We start from the raw sequence: 20,000 nt of genomic DNA, 5'->3' as shown, positions 1-20,000 counted from the left end.
TCTGTTTAGTGAGTCCTCCAGATCAGAGGCAGTAGGGATGACCAGGGATGTTCTCTGTTTAGTGAGTCCTCCAGATCAGAGGCAGTAGGGATGACCAGGGATGTTCTCTGTTTAGTGAGTTCTCCCGATCAGAGGCAGTAGGGACGAACAGGGATGTTCTATGTTTAGTGAGTCCTCCAGATCAGAGGCAGTAGAGATGTTCTATTGATAAGTGTGTGAATATTGATGTCCCTATCCTGGTAAGCATTCAAAATGTAACGAGTACTTTTGGGTGTCAGGGAAAATGTATGGAGTAAAAAGTACAATATTTCCTATAGGAATGTAGTGAAGTAAAAGTAAAAATAATAAATAGTGAAGTAAAACACAGATTCCCCGAAAAAACGACTTAAGTTGTACTTTAAATAGTTTTTACTTAAGTACTTTTCTTCTTCTTTTTGTATTCTTTTTAATACCCCCCCCGGAGCTACTACATACATGTTAAAAGCAGTCACATAACAATAATGCATGACCAAACATAAGCTCTCTAATCCCACCCCTCAGCCCATCCCATCTATCACCATAGACCACCCCTCAGCCTCTCAGCCCATCCCACCTATCACCATAGACCACCCCTCAGCCCATCCCACCTATCACCATAGACCACCCCTCAGCCTCTCAGCCCATCCCACCTATCACCATAGACCACCCCTCAGCCCATCCACCTATCACCATAGACCACCCCTCAGCCCCTCAGCCCATCCCACCTATCACCATAGACCACCCCTCAGCCACTCTCACCCCATCCCACCTATCACCATAGACCACCCCTCAGCCACTCTCAGCCCATCCCACCTATCACCATAGACCACCCCTCAGCCCCTCAGCCCATCCCACCTATCACCATAGACCACCCCTCAGCCCCTCAGCCCATCCCACCTATCACCATAGACCACCCTCAACCTCTCAGCCCATCCCAACTATCACCATAGACCACCCCTCAACCTCTCAGCCCATCCCACCTATCACCATAGACCACCCCTCAGCCCCTCAGCCCATCCCACCTATCACCATAGACCACCCTCAACCTCTCAGCCCATCCCAACTATCACCATAGACCACCCTCAACCTCTCAGCCCATCCCAACTATCACCATAGACCACCCCTCAGCCACTCTCACCCCATCCCACCTATCACCATAGACCACCCTCAACCTCTCAGCCCATCCCAACTATCACCATAGACCACCCTCAACCTCTCAGCCCATCCCAACTATCACCATAGACCACCCCTCAGCCACTCTCAGCCCATCCCAACTATCACCATAGACCACCCTCAACCTCTCAGCCCATCCCACCTATCACCATAGACCACCCTCAACCTCTCAGCCCATCCCAACTATCACCATAGACCACCCCTCAGCCACTCTCAGCCCATCCCACCTATCACCATAGACCACCCTCAACCTCTCAGCCCATCCCAACTATCACCATAGACCACCCCTCAGCCCCTCTCAGCCCATCCCAACTATCACCATAGACCACCCCTCAGCCACTCTCACCCCATCCCACCTATCACCATAGACCACCCCTCAGCCCCTCTCAGCCCATCCCACCTATCACCATAGACCACCTTCAACCTCTCAGCCCATCCCACCTATCACCATAGACCACCCTCAACCTCTCAGCCCATCCCACCTATCACCATAGACCACCCTCAACCTCTCAGCCCATCCCACCTATCACCATAGACCACCCTCAACCTCTCAGCCCATCCCACCTATCACCATAGACCACCCTCAGCCCCTCTCAGCCCATCCCAACTATCACCATAGACCACCCTCAACCTCTCAGCCCATCCCACCTATCACCATAGACCACCCTCAACCTCTCAGCCCATCCCACCTATCACCATAGACCACCCTCAACCTCTCAGCCCATCCCACCTATCACCATAGACCACCCCTCAGCCCCTCTCAGCCCATCCCACCTATCACCATAGACCACCCCTCAACCTCTCAGCCCATCCCACCTATCACCATAGACCACCCTCAACCTCTCAGCCCATCCCACCTATCACCATAGACCACCCTCAACCTCTCAGCCCATCCCACCTATCACCATAGACCACCCCTCAACCTCTCAGCCCATCCCAACTATCACCATAGACCACCCCTCAGCCCCTCTCAGCCCATCCCAACTATCACCATAGACCACCCTCAACCTCTCAGCCCATCCCACCTATCACCATAGACCACCCTCAACCTCTCAGCCCATCCCACCTATCACCATAGACCACCCTCAACCTCTCAGCCCATCCCACCTATCACCATAGACCACCCCTCAGCCCCTCTCAGCCCATCCCAACTATCACCATAGACCACCCTCAACCTCTCAGCCCATCCCACCTATCACCATAGACCACCCCTCAACCTCTCAGCCCATCCCACCTATCACCATAGACCACCCTCAACCTCTCAGCCCATCCCACCTATCACCATAGACCACCCTCAACCTCTCAGCCCATCCCAACTATCACCATAGACCACCTTCATTCGGGTTCCATGTACCATATATTTTTTCAATTGTCCTCTGATGTTTTACAAAAACATGTAACCTTACTAATGGTATAGTATCCACAGATTGTGAGCTAAAGATGAAAAGCTTTCCTACCAGTATTATTATGTTATTTATTGACTGACTATGGCTGTCCAGATCGCCCAACACTGCTATTTGTAAGGTTCATTTTAAGTCCATGTTGTGATTTTGTTTAACCATTCCTGAACCTGTGACCAGAAACAAGCAACATAGGGACAATACCAGAATAAATGATTGATTGTTTCTGTCTCTTCACAACAAAATCTACAGAGCTGAGGTGGTTGTTTTGTTGCCCCAATATATACAGCATTCTGCTGGTGGCAAGAATTATATATAATCATTTAAATTGAAAAACTGTGTTGAATCAAGTGTAGTTGTTTGTACCAGTTCATAAACCATGTGGCACGGAATTGGTACATCGAAAATCTCTTCCCATTTATTTTGCAACCTGTATGGAGCATCTGTCAACATTTTTGTCCTCAGATGAAACTGGTATATTTTTCTATTAATGCCAGTTCATTTCAACCAATTAGTATCTTTACTATATGGCAGACAAACATGTTCCCTATTCATTTTGTTGGTAAACTACAAGGAAGTGTAAACACTGTGTTGTTTTTTTAACGATCCAATATGTAATATGGTCCGCTTGTCATAATTAGGTTTTAATTCATAGAGGGCAGATCTTTAATGAGACAGTGGATCCAGATGGTGGACTTAAATACTTTACACCACTGTTATTATCCCATTTATAGATCCCATTTATAGATCCCATTTACACTCACACACACACACACACACACACACACACACACACACACACACACACACACACACACACACACACACACACACACACACACACACACACACACACACGCACACGCACACACACACACATGCCTAGTGGTGTTTGCGATAAGAAACAGAGCATCCAGGTTTATTATTTTGTCGCCTAAAGGACAGAGAGAGAGAAAAGAAATACTTCTACTTCACTCTATTGGTGGAACCGATGTGAAACGGCTAGCTAGTTAGCGGTGTTTAGTTCGCGGTGTTTAGTTAGCGGTGTTGCGCGCTAAATAGCGTTTCAATCGGTGACGTCACTTGCTCTGAGACCTTGAAGCAGTGGTTCTCCTTGCTCTGCAAAGTTTCCGTGGATTTTGTGGCGCGATGGGTAACGATGCTTCCTGAATGACTGAGGTTGATGTGTGGAGAGGGTCCCTGGTTCGAGCCCAGGTTGGGGAGAGGGACGGAAGCTATACTGTTACATTGGCATGCATGACTGTTAAACGTTCAACCATAAAGATCCTATATAGATTTGTTCTATAGTCATTCATAGACATAGTCATATAGTCATTCATAGTCATATAGTCATTCATAGTCATAGTCATATAGTCATTCATAGTCATATAGTCATTCATAGTCATAGTCATATAGTCATTCATAGTCATATAGTCATTCATAGTCATAGTCATATAGTCATTCATAGTCATAGTCATATAGTCATTCATAGTCATATAGTCATTCATAGTCATAGTCATATAGTCATTCATAGTCATATAGTCATTCATAGTCATATAGTCATATAGTCATTCATAGTCATATAGTCATATAGTCATTCATAGTCATAGTCATATAGTCATTCATAGTCATAGTCATATAGTCATTCATAGTCATAGTCATATAGTCATTCATAGTCATATAGTCATTCATAGTCATAGTCATATAGTCATTCATAGTCATATAGTCATTCATAGTCATATAGTCATTCATAGTCATAGTCATATAGTCATATAGTCATTCATAGTCATATAGTCATTCATAGTCATAGTCATATAGTCATTCATAGTCATAGTCATATAGTCATATAGTCATTCATAGTCATATAGTCATTCATAGTCATAGTCATATAGTCATTCATAGTCATAGTCATATAGTCATATAGTCATTCATAGTCATAGTCATATAGTCATATAGTCATTCATAGTCATAGTCATATAGTCATTCATAGTCATAGTCATATAGTCATTCATAGTCATAGTCATATAGTCATTCATAGTCATATAGTCATATAGTCATTCATAGTCATAGTCATATAGTCATTCATAGTCATATAGTCATATAGTCATTCATAGTCATTCTCATATAGTCATATAGTCATTCATAGTCATATAGTCATTCATAGTCATAGTCATATAGTCATTCATAGTCATAGTCATATAGTCATTCATAGTCATATAGTCATTCATAGTCATAGTCATATAGTCATTCATAGTCATATAGTCATTCATAGTCATATAGTCATTCATAGTCATAGTCATATAGTCATATAGTCATTCATAGTCATATAGTCATTCATAGTCATATAGTCATTCATAGTCATAGTCATATAGTCATATAGTCATTCATAGTCATAGTCATATAGTCATATAGTCATTCATAGTCATAGTCATATAGTCATTCATAGTCATATAGTCATATAGTCATTCATAGTCATAGTCATATAGTCATATAGTCATTCATAGTCATAGTCATATAGTCATTCATAGTCATATAGTCATATAGTCATTCATAGTCATATAGTCATATAGTCATTCATAGTCATATAGTCATTCATAGTCATATAGTCATTCATAGTCATAGTCATATAGTCATTCATAGTCATATAGTCATTCATAGTCATAGTCATATAGTCATATAGTCATTCATAGTCATATAGTCATTCATAGTCATAGTCATATAGTCATATAGTCATTCATAGTCATATAGTCATTCATAGTCATAGTCATATAGTCATATAGTCATATAGTCATTCATAGTCATATAGTCATTCATAGTCATAGTCATAGTCATATAGTCATTCATAGTCATATAGTCATTCATAGTCATAGTCATATAGTCATATAGTCATTCATAGTCATATAGTCATATAGTCATATAGTCATTCATAGTCATATAGTCATATAGTCATTCATAGTCATAGTCATATAGTCATATAGTCATTCATAGTCATATAGTCATTCATAGTCATATAGTCATTCATAGTCATATAGTCATATAGTCATATAGTCATTCATAGTCATATAGTCATTCATAGTCATATAGTCATTCATAGTCATAGTCATATAGTCATTCATAGTCATATAGTCATATAGTCATATAGTCATTCATAGTCATATAGTCATATAGTCATATAGTCATTCATAGTCATATAGTCATATAGTCATATAGTCATATAGTCATATAGTCATTCATAGTCATATAGTCATTCATAGTCATAGTCATATAGTCATATAGTCATTCATAGTCATAGTCATATAGTCATATAGTCATTCATAGTCATAGTCATATAGTCATATAGTCATTCATAGTCATAGTCATATAGTCATATAGTCATTCATAGTCATATAGTCATTCATAGTCATAGTCATATAGTCATATAGTCATTCATAGTCATAGTCATATAGTCATATAGTCATTCATAGTCATAGTCATATAGTCATATAGTCATTCATAGTCATAGTCATATAGTCATATAGTCATTCATAGTCATATAGTCATATAGTCATTCATAGTCATAGTCATATAGTCATATAGTCATTCATAGTCATAGTCATATAGTCATATAGTCATTCATAGTCATATAGTCATATAGTCATTCATAGTCATAGTCATATAGTCATATAGTCATTCATAGTCATAGTCATATAGTCATATAGTCATTCATAGTCATAGTCATATAGTCATTCATAGTCATATAGTCATTCATAGTCATATAGTCATTCATAGTCATATAGTCATATAGTCATTCATAGTCATATAGTCATATAGTCATTCATAGTCATAGTCATATAGTCATTCATAGTCATAGTCATAGTCATATAGTCATTCATAGTCATAGTCATATAGTCATTCATAGTCATATAGTCATTCATAGTCATAGTCATATAGTCATATAGTCATTCATAGTCATATAGTCATTCATAGTCATAGTCATATAGTCATATAGTCATTCAATGTTACCAACGGAGATCTCTCACAGGGTTTATATTGAACAGCCCTTAGCCGTGGTATATTGGCCATATACCACACCCCCCTCTGGCCTTATTGCTTAAATATACCACGGCTTTCAGCCAATCACCATTCAGAGTTCAAACCACCAGGTTTATAATACATCATGAATATCTAGCGCCGTGTTTCTTGACGTGGAAAACCTTTTTGGATGAAGACTTGACGCTCTGGTCATCCGTAGTGCTTCTGGGAACTTAGTAAAGATCTGAAGAAGCCCCGCGAGGCAGCGTGCTGGCAGAAGGCAGGGCCTGTTTCAGTCTCTCTTCTTTTCATCACATTAAGTAAGAATGTAAATCAGACTTATAACAAGAGGAAAAGAACAATGATAAAAAGTAGAAGTAGATTTGGACTTTTCGCCATCTTGTGGTTTCCTAAATTGGTCGTCTTGCAGATCAATTAATAACCGTAAAATGACTAAAGCAATTATCTCATTCTCTCCTCCCTCTCGCCTCTCTCCTTCTCTCCTCCCTCTCTCCTCTCTCCTTCTCTCCTCCCTCTCTCCTCTCTCATCCCTCTCTCCTTCTCTCCTCCCTCTCTCCTCTCTCCTCCCTCTCTCCTTCTCTACTCCTTCTCTCCTCCCTCTCTCCTCTCTCCCTCTCTCCTCTCTCCTCCCTCTCTCCTTCTCTCCTCCCTCTCTCCTCTCCTCCCTCTCTCCTTCTCTCCTCCCTCTCTCCTCTCCTCCTCCTTCTCTCCTCCCTCTCTCCTTCTCTCCTCTCTCCTTCTCTCCTCTCTCCTTCTCTCCACCCTCTCTCTCTCTCCTCCCTCTCTCCTTCTCTCCTCCCCCTCTCTCCTTCTCTCCTCCCTCTCTCATTCTCTCCTCCCTCTCTCCTTCTCTCCTCCCTCTCTCCTCTCTCCTCCCTCTCTCCTTCTCTCCTCCCTCTCTCCTCCCTCTCTCCTTCTCTCCTCCCTCTCTCCTCTCTCCTCCCCCTCTCTCCTTCTCTCCTCCCTCCTCTCTCTCCTCCCCTCTCTCATTCTCTCCTCCCTCTCTCCTTCTCTCCTCCCTCTCTCATTCTCTCCTCCCTCTCTCCTTCTCTCCTCCCTCTCTCCTCTCTCCTCCCTCTCTCATTCTCTCCTCCCTCTCTCCTTCTCTCCTCCCTCTCTCATTCTCTCCTCCCTCTCTCCTTCTCTCCTCCCTCTCATTCTCTCCTCCCTCTCTCATTCTCTCCTCCCTCTCTCCTCCCTCTCTCATTCTCTCCTCCCTCTCTCCTTCTCTCCTCCCTCTCTCCTCTCTCCTCCCTCTCTCCTCCCTCTCTCATTCTCTCCTCCTTCTCTCCTCCCTCTCTCCTCTCTCCTCCCTCTCTCCTTCTCTCCTCCCTCTCTCCTTCTCTCCCTCCCTCTCTCATTCTCTCCTCCCTCTCTCCTTCTCTTCTCCCTCTCTCATTCTCTCCTCCCTCTCTCCTTCTCTCCTCCCTCTCTCCTCTCTCCCTCTCTCTCATTCTCTCCTCCCTTTCTCCTTCTCTCCTCCCTCTCTCCTTCTCTCCTCCCTCTCTCCTCTCTCCCTCCCTCTCTCCTCCCTCTCTCCTTCTCTCCTCCCTCTCATTCTCTCCTCCCTCTCTCCTTCTCTCCTCCCTCTCTCCTCTCTCCTCCCTCTCTCCTCTCTCCTCCCTCTCTCCTCTCTCCTCCCTCTCTCCTCCCTCTCTCCTCCTCCTTCTCTCCTCCCTCTCTCCTCTCTCCTCCCTCCTCCCTCTCTCCTCCCTCTCTCCTCCCTCTCTCCTCCCTCTCTCCTCTCTCCTCCCTCTCTCCCTCCCTCTCTCCTCCCTCTCTCCTCCCTCTCTCCTCTCTCCTCCCTCTCTCCTCTCTCCTCCCTCTCTCCTCCCTCTCTCCTCTCTCGCAGGCTGTGAGACCGCTCTTCTCTTCCCTATGCGTTCCCCTCGTATCTTCTCGTCAGTGACACCAGACCTCCCTCTCTCCCTCTCTTCCTTCACCGTGTGCCTGTGGGCCAAGCCTGTCTCCGTCTCCAACAGAACCGTGCTGTTCTCCTACGGAACCAAACGGAACCCCTATGAGATCCAGCTCCTTCTCAGAGGAACCAGGGCTCTCTTCACTGTGGGGGAGAGGCTCACCTGGTGGAGGGGCGGGGCGTGGTGAGAGGAGGAATTTGGACCCACATATGCGGGGCTTGGAGCTCTGAGCAGGGTATAGCGTCACTGTGGGCCGATGGACACAGAGTGGCATTCACACCCGGGGTGGCCGAGGGCCACGTGTTACCCGATGGAGGCTCCCTCCAGCTGGGGCAGGAGAAGAACGACGGTGGGGTCTCTGGAGGGTCAGGTGGCAGTGGGAGTCAGATGCCTGGGTTTGACGGAGGCTTCGATGCCAAGTTGGCGTTCGCTGGGAAGATGACAGGGGTGAACGTGTGGGACAGCGTGCTGACGGAGGAGGAGATATCCCAACTGGCTTTGCAGGACGGCGAGGGGTGTGAGCAGAGGGGGAACGTGGTTGGGTGGGGCTTGACGGAGATCGTGCCTCACGGGGGTGCTCAGTTCATCAACTAACTCTGATGACGTTTTCATCATCATCCTCATCATCATCATTTAAATGAACTCTATCATCACCATTATAAACTAAGACCTGCAGGGCAGAACAGCCCAACTGGCTGAGACTGCGACAATAATGTGAACATAAACAACAACAACAACAGCAGCTTCCTTTAATGGTTAAGGAGACTGTGACAATAATGTGTCCTGTTGGAGAAGTGGTTCCCATTTAGAGAAGCAGGAGAGTGGCAACACACACACACACACACACACACACACACACACACACACACACACACACACACACACACACACACACACACACACACACACACACACACACACACACACACCCTTGGTGAGAAGCATTAGTATACTGTACATAGCCTTAGGAGGAGAAGTGGAGGAACCAGAATTTACCACAGATTTAAAGAGAGAAAAGGAAAGGACCGAGGTGAGAGAGAGAAACAAAGAGCTCATTGTGTGGAAGGAAAGATGCTTGAGGGCAACTGTCACAAAAAACAGTCTGCAAGGGTCATCGCTAGATGGCCATGCCAGAGGAGGACAACATTATCTATAACATCAGAAGCTATGCCAGAGGAGGACAACATTATCTATAACATCAGAAGCTATGCCAGAGGAGGACAACATTATCTATAACATCAGAAGCTATGCCAGAGGAGGACAACATTATCTATACCATCAGAAGCTATATTAGAGAGGACAACATTATCTATAACATCAGAAGCCATGCTAGAGGAGGACAATATTATCTATACCATCAGAAGCTATATTAGAGAGGACAACATTATCTATAACATCAGAAGCTATATTAGAGAGGACAACATTATCTATACCATCAGAAGCTATGCCAGAGGAGGACAATATGATCTATACCATCAGAAGCTATCCTAGAGAGGACAACATTTGCTATAAATATCAGCATTATTTTTGCAAGTACGTTAGCTATTTTTTACCAATGGGAGTGTCAGGGTTGAGGGGTGAGTTAAATGGGAAAGGGTTGAGGTTTGGGTTTAGTTGTTAGGATGGCATTGTGGTTAGAAAACGTTCTACCGTGGTCCTCTCTGGCATGGCTATGTAGTAACAACCATCTGCATGCTGCCATAGGATATTGTAACTGTTCTATTGCCTTATAATATTACATTTCCTGGAGAAAAAAAGTGAATCTTTTTTTCAATCGTTGTTTCCAACTTTTAAAAAAATGTTTTTATCAAAGTGTTTACATTTCAGATGTGACAAACATAATATTTCAGTTGTTTTGTGTTTCTCTTTGTTTTCTATATAATCTAAAAAGGGGTTTATTGTGTTTCTCTTTGTTTTCTATATAATCTAAAAGGGGTTTATTGTGTTTCTCTTTGTTTTCTATATAAATCTAAAAGGGGTTTATTGTGTTTCTCTTTGTTTTCTATATAATCTAAAAGGGGTTTTTGTGTTTCTCTTTGTGTTCTATATAATCCAAAGGGGTTTATTGTGTTTCTCTTTGTGTTCTATATAATCCAAAGGGGTTTTTGTGTTTCTCTTTGTGTTCTATATAATCCAAAGGGGTTTTTGTGTTTCTCTTTGAAATGGGTGACAACAAGATGACACAACTATAGTGGCTTATTCCCTATTGGTTTTGCGTCCCTTGTGAGACAGAAACACTTGATTTGAAAAGAGGAACTGTGGACAATGTTTACAGAATGTTTTGTTACGACCTATCTCTGCTCTCTGTTATTAACGTAGTAGACAATGTGTATCATATTGTAAATTGTTTTGTGTTTTTGTCAAGAAGTAAAAATGAATGTATTTTGTATATAAATCTTATTATTTTTTTTGCATTACAGTAGGACTAGAATTGGAGACCAAGATATGAATAAAACTACATGTTAACAGTATGTGTCCGATACCTCTCTTCATCACCAACAAGAACAACAGGTTTAATTGCGCTAAATGCTGGTTTGTTTCCCCCCTGTGTCAAAACGGCCATTTCACTCATCCCAACAACAGCTGCACATTCGGATGTGTTGAGTGATCGTTGCATATTAACTTAATATATAAAAAAAGTGTTTCACTTCATTTAGATAGTCCTAATGCATAACTACATAACTACAGAGAGTTAGCGAATGCACTGGACGGTGCTCATCAGTTGGTACGTGGTTGAATGTGAGGTAGATAGTCCTAATGCATAACTACATAACTACAGAGAGTTAGCGAATGCACTGGACGGTGCTCATCAGTTGATACGTAGTTGAATGTGAGGTAGATAGTCCTAATGCATAACTACATAACTACAGAGAGTTAGCGAATGCACTGGACGGTGCTCATCAGTTGATACGTGGTTGAATGTGAGGTAGATGGTCTGCAGACGAACTAAGCCTGACTTCTGTTTCACTTCATTTAGATAGTCCTAATGCATAACTACAGAGAGTTAATAGAATGACAGGAAATATGCTGTTCAAGTTGTAACTGCTGGCAGTATACAGATCCTTTCTTGTTGAAGTCAATCCCCCCTCATATCCCTTCCTCCCTCCCTATCCTCGAGACAAGGTACTGTATCAGCTTATGCATGTTTCACCCACTCTTTACGTCGTTAACCCCGCCCCCTGCCCCGTAACCCAGGGAACCAATAACAATTGACCTCTCCCTTCCCAGCAGCCACCAGTTCAGGAAATAGGATGATGTGATGTGGTTCGGGTGAGGTCAGGGGGTTTGGGCAATGGGTGGATGAGTTTGGGGTGGACAACCGAACTGTGTGTGTGTGTGTGTGTGTGTGTGTGTGTGTGTGTGTGTGTGTGTGTGTGTGTGTGTGTGTGTGTGTGTGTGTGTGTGTGTGTGTGTGTGTGTGTGTGTGTGTGTGTGTGTGTGTGCGTGTGTGAATGTATTCATACCCCGTCCACATTTAGTGGACACATTTACAGCCTGAATTCAAAATGGATTAAATATGTATTTTTTCTCTCACACAATATCCCAGAATGACAAAGTCAAAACGTTTTCTTTTTTTTTATTACAAATTTATTTGAAAATGAAATACAGAAATATCTACTTTACATACAGTAAGTAGTCACAACGTCTTTCTCGTCTCTAAGAGCTTTCCACACTTGGGTTGTGCAACATTTGCCAATTACTGTTTACAAAATTCTTCAAGCTCTGTCAAATTGGTTGTTGATCATTGTTAGAAAACCATTTTCAGGTCTTGCCATAGATTTTTATGTAGATTTAAGTCAAAACTATAACTCGGCCACTCAGGAACATTCACTGTCTTCTTGGTAAGCAACTCCAGTGTAGATTTGACCTTGTGTTCTAGGTTATTGTCCAGCGGAAAGGTGAATTCCTCTCCCAGTGTCTGCTGGAAAGCAGACTGAACCAGGTTTTCCTTTAGGATTTTGTATGTGCTTAGGTCCATTAAATGTCTTTTTTATCCTGAAAAACTCCCCAGTCCTTAACGATTACAAGCATACCCATAACAAAATGCAGCCACCACTATGCTTGAAAATAAGGAGCGTGGTACTCAGTAATATGTTGTATTGGATTTACCCCAAACATAACACTTTGTATTCTGGACAGGCTGCATGTTTGGGAATATTTGTATTCTGGACAGGATGCATGTTTGGGAATATTTGTATTCTGGACAGGATGCATGTTTGGGAATATTTGTATTCTGGACAGGATGCATGTTTGGGAATATTTGTATTCTGGACAGGATGCATGTTTGGGAATATTTGTATTCTGGACAGGATGCATGTTTGGGAATATCTGTATTCTGGACAGGATGCATGTTTGGGAATATCTGTATTCTGGACAGGATGCATGTTTGGGAATATCTGTATTCTGGACAGGATGCATGTTTGGGAATATTTGTATTCTGGACAGGCTGCATGTTTGGGAATATTTGTATTCTGGACAGGCTGCATGTTTGGGAATATTTGTATTCTGGACAGGCTGCATGTTTGGGAATATTTGTATTCTGGACAGGATGCATGTTTGGGAATATCTGTATTCTGGACAGGATGCATGTTTGGGAATATTTGTATTCTGGACAGGCTGCATGTTTGGGAATATTTGTATTCTGGACAGGCTGCATGTTTGGGAATATCTGTATTCTGGACAGGATGCATGTTTGGGAATATTTGTATTCTGGACAGGATGCATGTTTGGGAATATTTGTATCTGCACAGGCTTCCCTATTTTTCCTATTTTCAGTTAGGTTAGTATTGTGGAGTAACTGCAATGTTGTTGATCCCTCCTCAGTTTTCTCTTATCACAGCCATTAAACTCTGTAACTGGCCTCAGAGTGAAATCCCTGAGCGGTTTCCTTCCTCTCCGGCAACTGAGTTAGGAAGGACGCCTGTATCTTTGTACTGACTGGGTGTATTGATACACCATCCATAGTAATATTCAGTGTTGTTTTTTTTATTTGACTTTGACACATCTACCAATAGGTGCCCTTCTTTGCGAGGCGTTGGAAAACCTCCCTGTTCGTTAGGGTTTACTCTGTGTTTACAATTCATTGCACGACTGAGGGACCTAACAGATAATTGTATGTTTGGGGTACAGAGATGAGGATAGTCTTTAAAAAATCATGTTAAACTTTATTATTGCACACAGAGTGAGTCCATGCAGCTTATTATGTGAATTGTTAAGCACATAACGACTAGGCTACCTGCCTCCTCTACACTCTAACCACTAGCCTACCTGCCTCCTCTACACTCTAACCACTAGGCTACCTGCCTCCTCTACACTCTAACCACTAGGCTACCTGCCTCCTCTACACTCTAACCACTAGGCTACCTGCCTCCTCTACACTCTAACCACTAGGCTACCTGCCTCCTCTACACTCTAACCACTAGGCTACCTGCCAGTCCAAATGTGACATGTTTACTGCTGATCTTATGTAGGCTTGCCATAAAGGGGTTGAATGCTTATTGACTCAAGACATTTCAACTTTTTTATTTTTTTATTAATTTGTAAAAAATCCTAAAAACATAATTCCACTTTGACATTATGGGGTATTGTGTGTTGGCCAGCATAAAACACATCTCAATTTAATCCATTTTAAATTCAGTCTGTAACACAACAAAATGTGGAAAACATCAAGGGGTGTGATAATGAGGTAGGCCTGTGGGGTTTAATGTAGTTGTTTGTAAAACCTTAATGAGGTAGGCCCCTGTGGGGTTTACTGTAGTTGCATGTAAAACCTTAATGAGGTAGGCCCCTGTGGGGTTTACTGTAGTTGCTTGTAAAACCTTAATGAGGTAGGCCCCTGTGGGGTTTACTGTAGTTGCCTGTAAAACCTTAATGAGGTAGGCCCCTGTGGGGTTTAATGTAGTTGCTTGTAAAACCTTAATGAGGTAGACCTGTGGGGTTTAATGTTGTTGCTTGTAAAACCTTAATGAGGTAGGCCTCTGTGGGGTTTAATGTAGTTGCTTGTAAAACCTTAATGAGGTAGGCCTCTGTGGGGTTTAATGTAGTTGCTTGTAAAACCTTAATGAGGTAGACCTGTGGGGTTTAATGTCGTTGCTTGTAAAACCTTAATGAGGTAGGCCTCTGTGGGGTTTAATGTAGTTGCTTGTAAAACCTTAATGAGGTAGGCCTCTGTGGGGTTTAATGTAGTTGTTTGTAAAACCTTAATGAGGTAGGCCTCTGTGGGGTTTAATGTAGTTGCTTGTAAAACCTTAATGAGGTAGGCCTCTGTGGGGTTTAATGTAGTTGCTTGTAAAACCTTAATGAGGTAGGCCTCTGTGGGGTTTAATGTAGTTGTTTGTAAAACCTTAATGAGGTAGGCCTCTGTGGGGTTTAATGTAGTTGCTTGTAAAACCTTAATGAGGTAGACCTGTGGGGTTTAATGTTGTTGCTTGTAAAACCTTAATGAGGTAGGCCTCTGTGGGGTTTAATGTAGTTGCTTGTAAAACCTTAATGAGGTAGGCCTCTGTGGGGTTTAATGTAGTTGCTTGTAAAACCTTAATGAGGTAGACCTGTGGGGTTTAATGTCGTTGCTTGTAAAACCTTAATGAGGTAGGCCTCTGTGGGGTTTAATGTAGTTGCTTGTAAAACCTTAATGAGGTAGGCCTCTGTGGGGTTTAATGTAGTTGTTTGTAAAACCTTAATGAGGTAGGCCTCTGTGGGGTTTAATGTAGTTGCTTGTAAAACCTTAATGAGGTAGACCTGTGGGGTTTAATGTCGTTGCTTGTAAAACCTTAATGAGGTAGGCCTCTGTGGGGTTTAATGTAGTTGCTTGTAAAACCTTAATGAGGTAGGCCTCTGTGGGGTTTAATGTAGTTGCTTGTAAAACCTTAATGAGGTAGGCCCCTGTGGGGTTTAATGTAGTTGCTTGTAAAACCTTAATGAGGTAGGCCCCTGTGGGGTTTAATGTCGTTGCTTGTAAAACCTTAATGAGGTAGGCCTCTGTGGGGTTTAATGTAGTTGCTTGTAAAACCTTAATGAGGTAGGCCTCTGTGGGGTTTAATGTAGTTGTTTGTAAAACCTTAATGAGGTAGGCCTCTGTGGGGTTTAATGTAGTTGCTTGTAAAACCTTAATGAGGTAGACCTGTGGGGTTTAATGTCGTTGCTTGTAAAACCTTAATGAGGTAGGCCTCTGTGGGGTTTAATGTAGTTGCTTGTAAAACCTTAATGAGGTAGGCCTCTGTGGGGTTTAATGTAGTTGCTTGTAAAACCTTAATGAGGTAGGCCTGTGGGATTTAATGTAGTTGCTTGTAAAACCTTAATGAGGTAGGCCTGTGGGGTTTATTGACCGGAGGAGCCAGACCAGAGCAGCCAGACCAGAGCAGCCAGACCAGGGCAGCCAGACCAGGGCAGCCAGACCAGAGCAGCCAGACCAGAGCAGCCAGACCAGAGCAGCCAGACCAGAGCAGCCAGACCAGGGCAGCCAGACCAGGGCAGCCAGACCAGGGCAGCCAGACCAGAGCAGCCAGACCAGAGCAACCACCCCAATACCTCATAGCAGTAACTGGGCCAAACAGCCTGTGGGCTACAGTACAGTATGGAATGACAGAGAGCCCTGCTGAACCTCACCCTAGTGCTTTAAAGGCTGTTATCTTAAAGCCAAAGTCATCCCTACTGACCCTTGTCCCTGAACAATTACACTACTTCATATTGCTTACATTAATGTACACAATAAATAATGCTTTTAACCTCTTGAAACTCTGGGGGCGCTATTTCATTTTTGGATGAAAAACGTTCCCGTATTAAACAAGATATTTTGTCACAAAAAGATGCTCGACTATACATATAATTGATAGCTTTGGAAAGAAAACACTCTGACGTTTCCAGAACTGCAAAGATATTTTCTGTGCGTGCCCTAGAACGTGAGCTACAGGCAAAACCAAGATGAAACGGCATCCAGGAAATCAGCAGGATTTTTGAGGCTCCGTTTTCCATTGTCTCCTTATATGGCTGTGAATGCGAGAGGAATGAGCCTGCCCTATCTATCGTTCCCCAAGGTGTCTGCAGCATTGTGACGTATTTGTAGGCATATCATTGGAAGATTGACCATAAGAGACCACATTTACCAGGTGTCCGCCCGGTGTCCTGCGCCGAAATTGGTGCGCAAACCTCAGCTGCAAGTATTTTTCCATGGAATTCAGAGAAGAAAGCAGGCTTCCACGAACGATATATCAATGAAGAGATATGTGAAAAAACACCTTGAGGATTGATTCCAAACAACGTTTGCCATGTTTCGGTCGATATTATGGAGTTAATTCGGAAAAAGTTTGACGTTGCGATTTCTCCTACACAAAGACTCTTTCAGGAAAAACTGAACATTTGCTATGTAACTGAGAGTCTCCTCATTGAAAACATTCGAAGCTCTTCAAAGGTAAATTATTTTATTTATTTGGTTATCTGGTTTTTGTGAAAATGTTGCGTGCTAAATGCTACTCAAAATGCTAAGCTAGCTTAGCATACTCTTACACAAATTAGTGAATTGCTATGGTTCAAAAGCATATTTTGAAAATCTGAGATGACAGTGTTGTTAAGAAAAGGCTAAGCTTGAGAGCAGGCGCATTATTTTCATTTTATTTGCGATTTTCAGAAATCGTTAACGTTGCGTTATGCTAATGAGCCTGAGGCTTTATTCACGATCCCGGATCCGGGATGGGGAGTAGATACAGTTGAAGTCGGAAGTTTAGAAACACTTAGGTTGGAGTCATTAAAACTCGCTTTTCAACCACTCCACACATTTCTTGTTAACAAACTATAGTTTTGGCATGTCGGTTAGGACATCTACTTTGTGCAGGACACAAGTCATTTTTCCAACAATTGTTTACAGACAGATTATTTCATTTATAATTCACTGTATAACAATTCCAGTGAGCCAGAAGTTTACATACACTAAGTTAACTTTGCCTTTAAAAACAGCTTAGATAATTCCAGAAAATGATGTCATGGCTTTAGAAGCTTCTGATAGGCTAATTGACATCATAAGAGTCAATTGGAGGTGTACCTGTGGATGTATGTCAAGGCCTACCTTCAAACTCAGTGCCTTTTTGCTTGAAAATATGTGAAAATCTAAAGCAATCAACCAAGACCTCAGAATTCTTTTTTTTAAACCTCCACACTTGTGGTTCATCCTTAGGAGCAATTTCCAAACGTCTTAAGGTACCACGTTCATCTGTACAAACAATAGTACGCAAGTATAAACACCATGGGACCACACAGCCGTCATACCACTCAGGAAGGAGACCCGTTCTGTCTCCTAAAGAAGAACGCACTTTGGTGCGAAAAGTGCAAATCAATCCCAGAATAACAGCAAAGGACCTTGTGAAGATGCTGGAGGAAACAGGTACAAAAGTATCCACATCCACAGTAAAACGAGTCCTACATGACATAACCTGAAAGGCCGCTCAGCAAGGAAGAAGCCAGTGCTCTAAAACCGCCATAAAAAAGCCAGACTACGGTTTGCAACTGCACATGGGGACAAAGATCGCACTTTTGGGAGAAATGTCCTCTGGTCTGATGAAACAAAAATAGAACAGTTTGGCCATAATGACCATCGTTATGTTTGAAGGAAAAAGGGGAAGGTTTGCCAGACAAATTACACCATCCCAACCGTGAAGCACGGGGGTGGCAGCATCATGTTGTGGGGGTGCTTTGCTGCAGGAGGGACTGGTGCACTACACAAATTAGATGACATCATGAGAAGGAAAATGATGTGGATATATTGAAGCAACATCTCAAGACATCAGTCAGGAAGTTAAAGCTTAGTCGCAAATGGATCTTCCAAATGGACAATGACCCCAAGCATACTACCAAAGTTGTGGCAAAATGGCTTAAGGACAACAAAGTCATGGTATTGGAGTGGCCATCACAAAGCCCTGACCTCAATCCTAAAGAAAATGTGTGGGCAGAACTGAAAAAGTGTGTGAGAGCAAGGATGCCTACAAACCTGACTCAGTAACACCAGCTCTGTCAGGAGGAATGGGCCAAAACTCACCCAATTTATTGTGGGAAGCTTGTGGAAGGCTCCCCGAAACGTTTGACCCAGGTTAAACAATTTGAAGGAAATGCTACTAAATACTAGACTCTCTAGTTAACGTCCTCTCTGAAGGCTGGATGGGTGCCAGTTTTTTTGCTTACTCACGTATCCCCTTCTGCTCTCCTCTCTCTCCATCTAACCCTCACTCTCTCACTACTTCCTGTGCCCTATATATCTCTCTCTCTCACCACTTCCTGTGCCGTATGTCTCTCTCATACCATATCCTGTGCCCTATATGTCTCTCTCTCACCACTTCCGGTGCCCTATGTCTCTCTCTCATCACTTCCTGTGCCCTATAAGTCTCTCTCTTACCACTTCCTGTGCCTTATATGTCACCCTCTCACCACTTCCTGTGCACTATGTCTCTCTCTCATCACTTCCTGTGCCCTATATGTCTCTCTCTCACCACTTCCTGTGCCCTATGTCTCTCTCTCATCACTTCCTGTGCCCTATATGTCTCTCTCTTACCACTTCCTGTGCCTTATATGTCACCCTCTCACCACTTCCTGTGCCCTATGTCTCTCTCTTACCACTTCCTGTGCCCTATATGTCGCTCTCTCACCACTTCCTGTGCCCTATGTCAGCTTTTCACCACTTCCTGTGCCCTATGTGTCTCTCTCACCACTTCCTGTGCCCAATATGTCTCTCTCACCACTTCCTGTGCCCAATAGACTCTCTCACCACTTCCTGTGCCCAATATGTCTCTCTCACCACTTCATGTGCCCTATACGTCACCCCCCCCCAACCCCCCTCCTTTCTCCAGAGTAGCAAAGCACACAAGTACCCGGTGAATGTGCCAAAAAGCGCAACATGCAACAGTCGATAAAACGAAAATTGAACTTGACATAAGGTATGATGCCTTAAACAGAGACATTATACAGCAAATCATCAACACAGCAGGCACCTCAAAACAATAGACCATGACAGTATTAACAGGGGAGTGGGAGCCATTTCCCAATAGGCTGTCATGGAACTGTGTGTGTGTGTGTGTGTGTGTGTGTGTGTGTGTGTGTGTGTGTGTGTGTGTGTGTGTGTGTGTGTGTGTGTGTGTGTGTGTGTGTGTGTGTGTGTGTGTGTGTGTGTGTGTGTGTGTGTGTGTGTGAGTGACTCTCCAGGGGACTAGCGCAGCTGCCTGTGCTGCAGGTGAGGGGTCTGGCACAATATGGCCGCCATTAGTGCATAAATTCTGGTCAAGGGCAGGACAAGATGGAGGCGGATCATTGTAGTCACACACACACACACACACATGATCACCTAATCAGGATAATTTACATGATAAACAAACGGTTAACCCTGAGAGCTTGATTTCATATGATGGTTCATGGAGGTTGGAGAGAAGGGGGCCAGGATGGGGGCCAGGAGGGGGCCAGGAGGGGGTCAGGATGGGGCCAG

At 43.2% G+C, this 20,000-nt stretch overlaps 2 protein-coding genes across 2 annotated transcripts in view; one reads left to right on the top strand and one right to left on the bottom strand.

The window, feature by feature from the left end:
• The window catches only part of LOC135531503 (pentraxin-related protein PTX3-like), a 23,504-nt gene extending 12,494 nt beyond the window's left edge, over positions 1-11,010 (top strand). Inside the window, 2 exon segments of the mRNA XM_064959532.1 lie at positions 8,476-8,703; positions 8,706-11,010. Coding sequence (XP_064815604.1) covers positions 8,476-8,703; positions 8,706-9,136 — 659 coding nt within the window. The 3' untranslated portion in view covers positions 9,137-11,010.
• LOC135531502 (ventricular zone-expressed PH domain-containing protein-like) overlaps positions 1-20,000 on the bottom strand; it is a 113,529-nt gene that overhangs the window by 61,336 nt on the left and 32,193 nt on the right. The window lies entirely within an intron of this gene.

This window comes from Oncorhynchus masou, unplaced genomic scaffold, assembly GCF_036934945.1.
Source record: "Oncorhynchus masou masou isolate Uvic2021 unplaced genomic scaffold, UVic_Omas_1.1 unplaced_scaffold_1608, whole genome shotgun sequence".
Taxonomy (NCBI): Eukaryota; Metazoa; Chordata; class Actinopteri; order Salmoniformes; family Salmonidae; genus Oncorhynchus; species Oncorhynchus masou.
The sequence above is the reverse complement of the archived record's forward strand: the minus strand, read 5'-3'. Positions and strand labels throughout refer to the sequence as shown.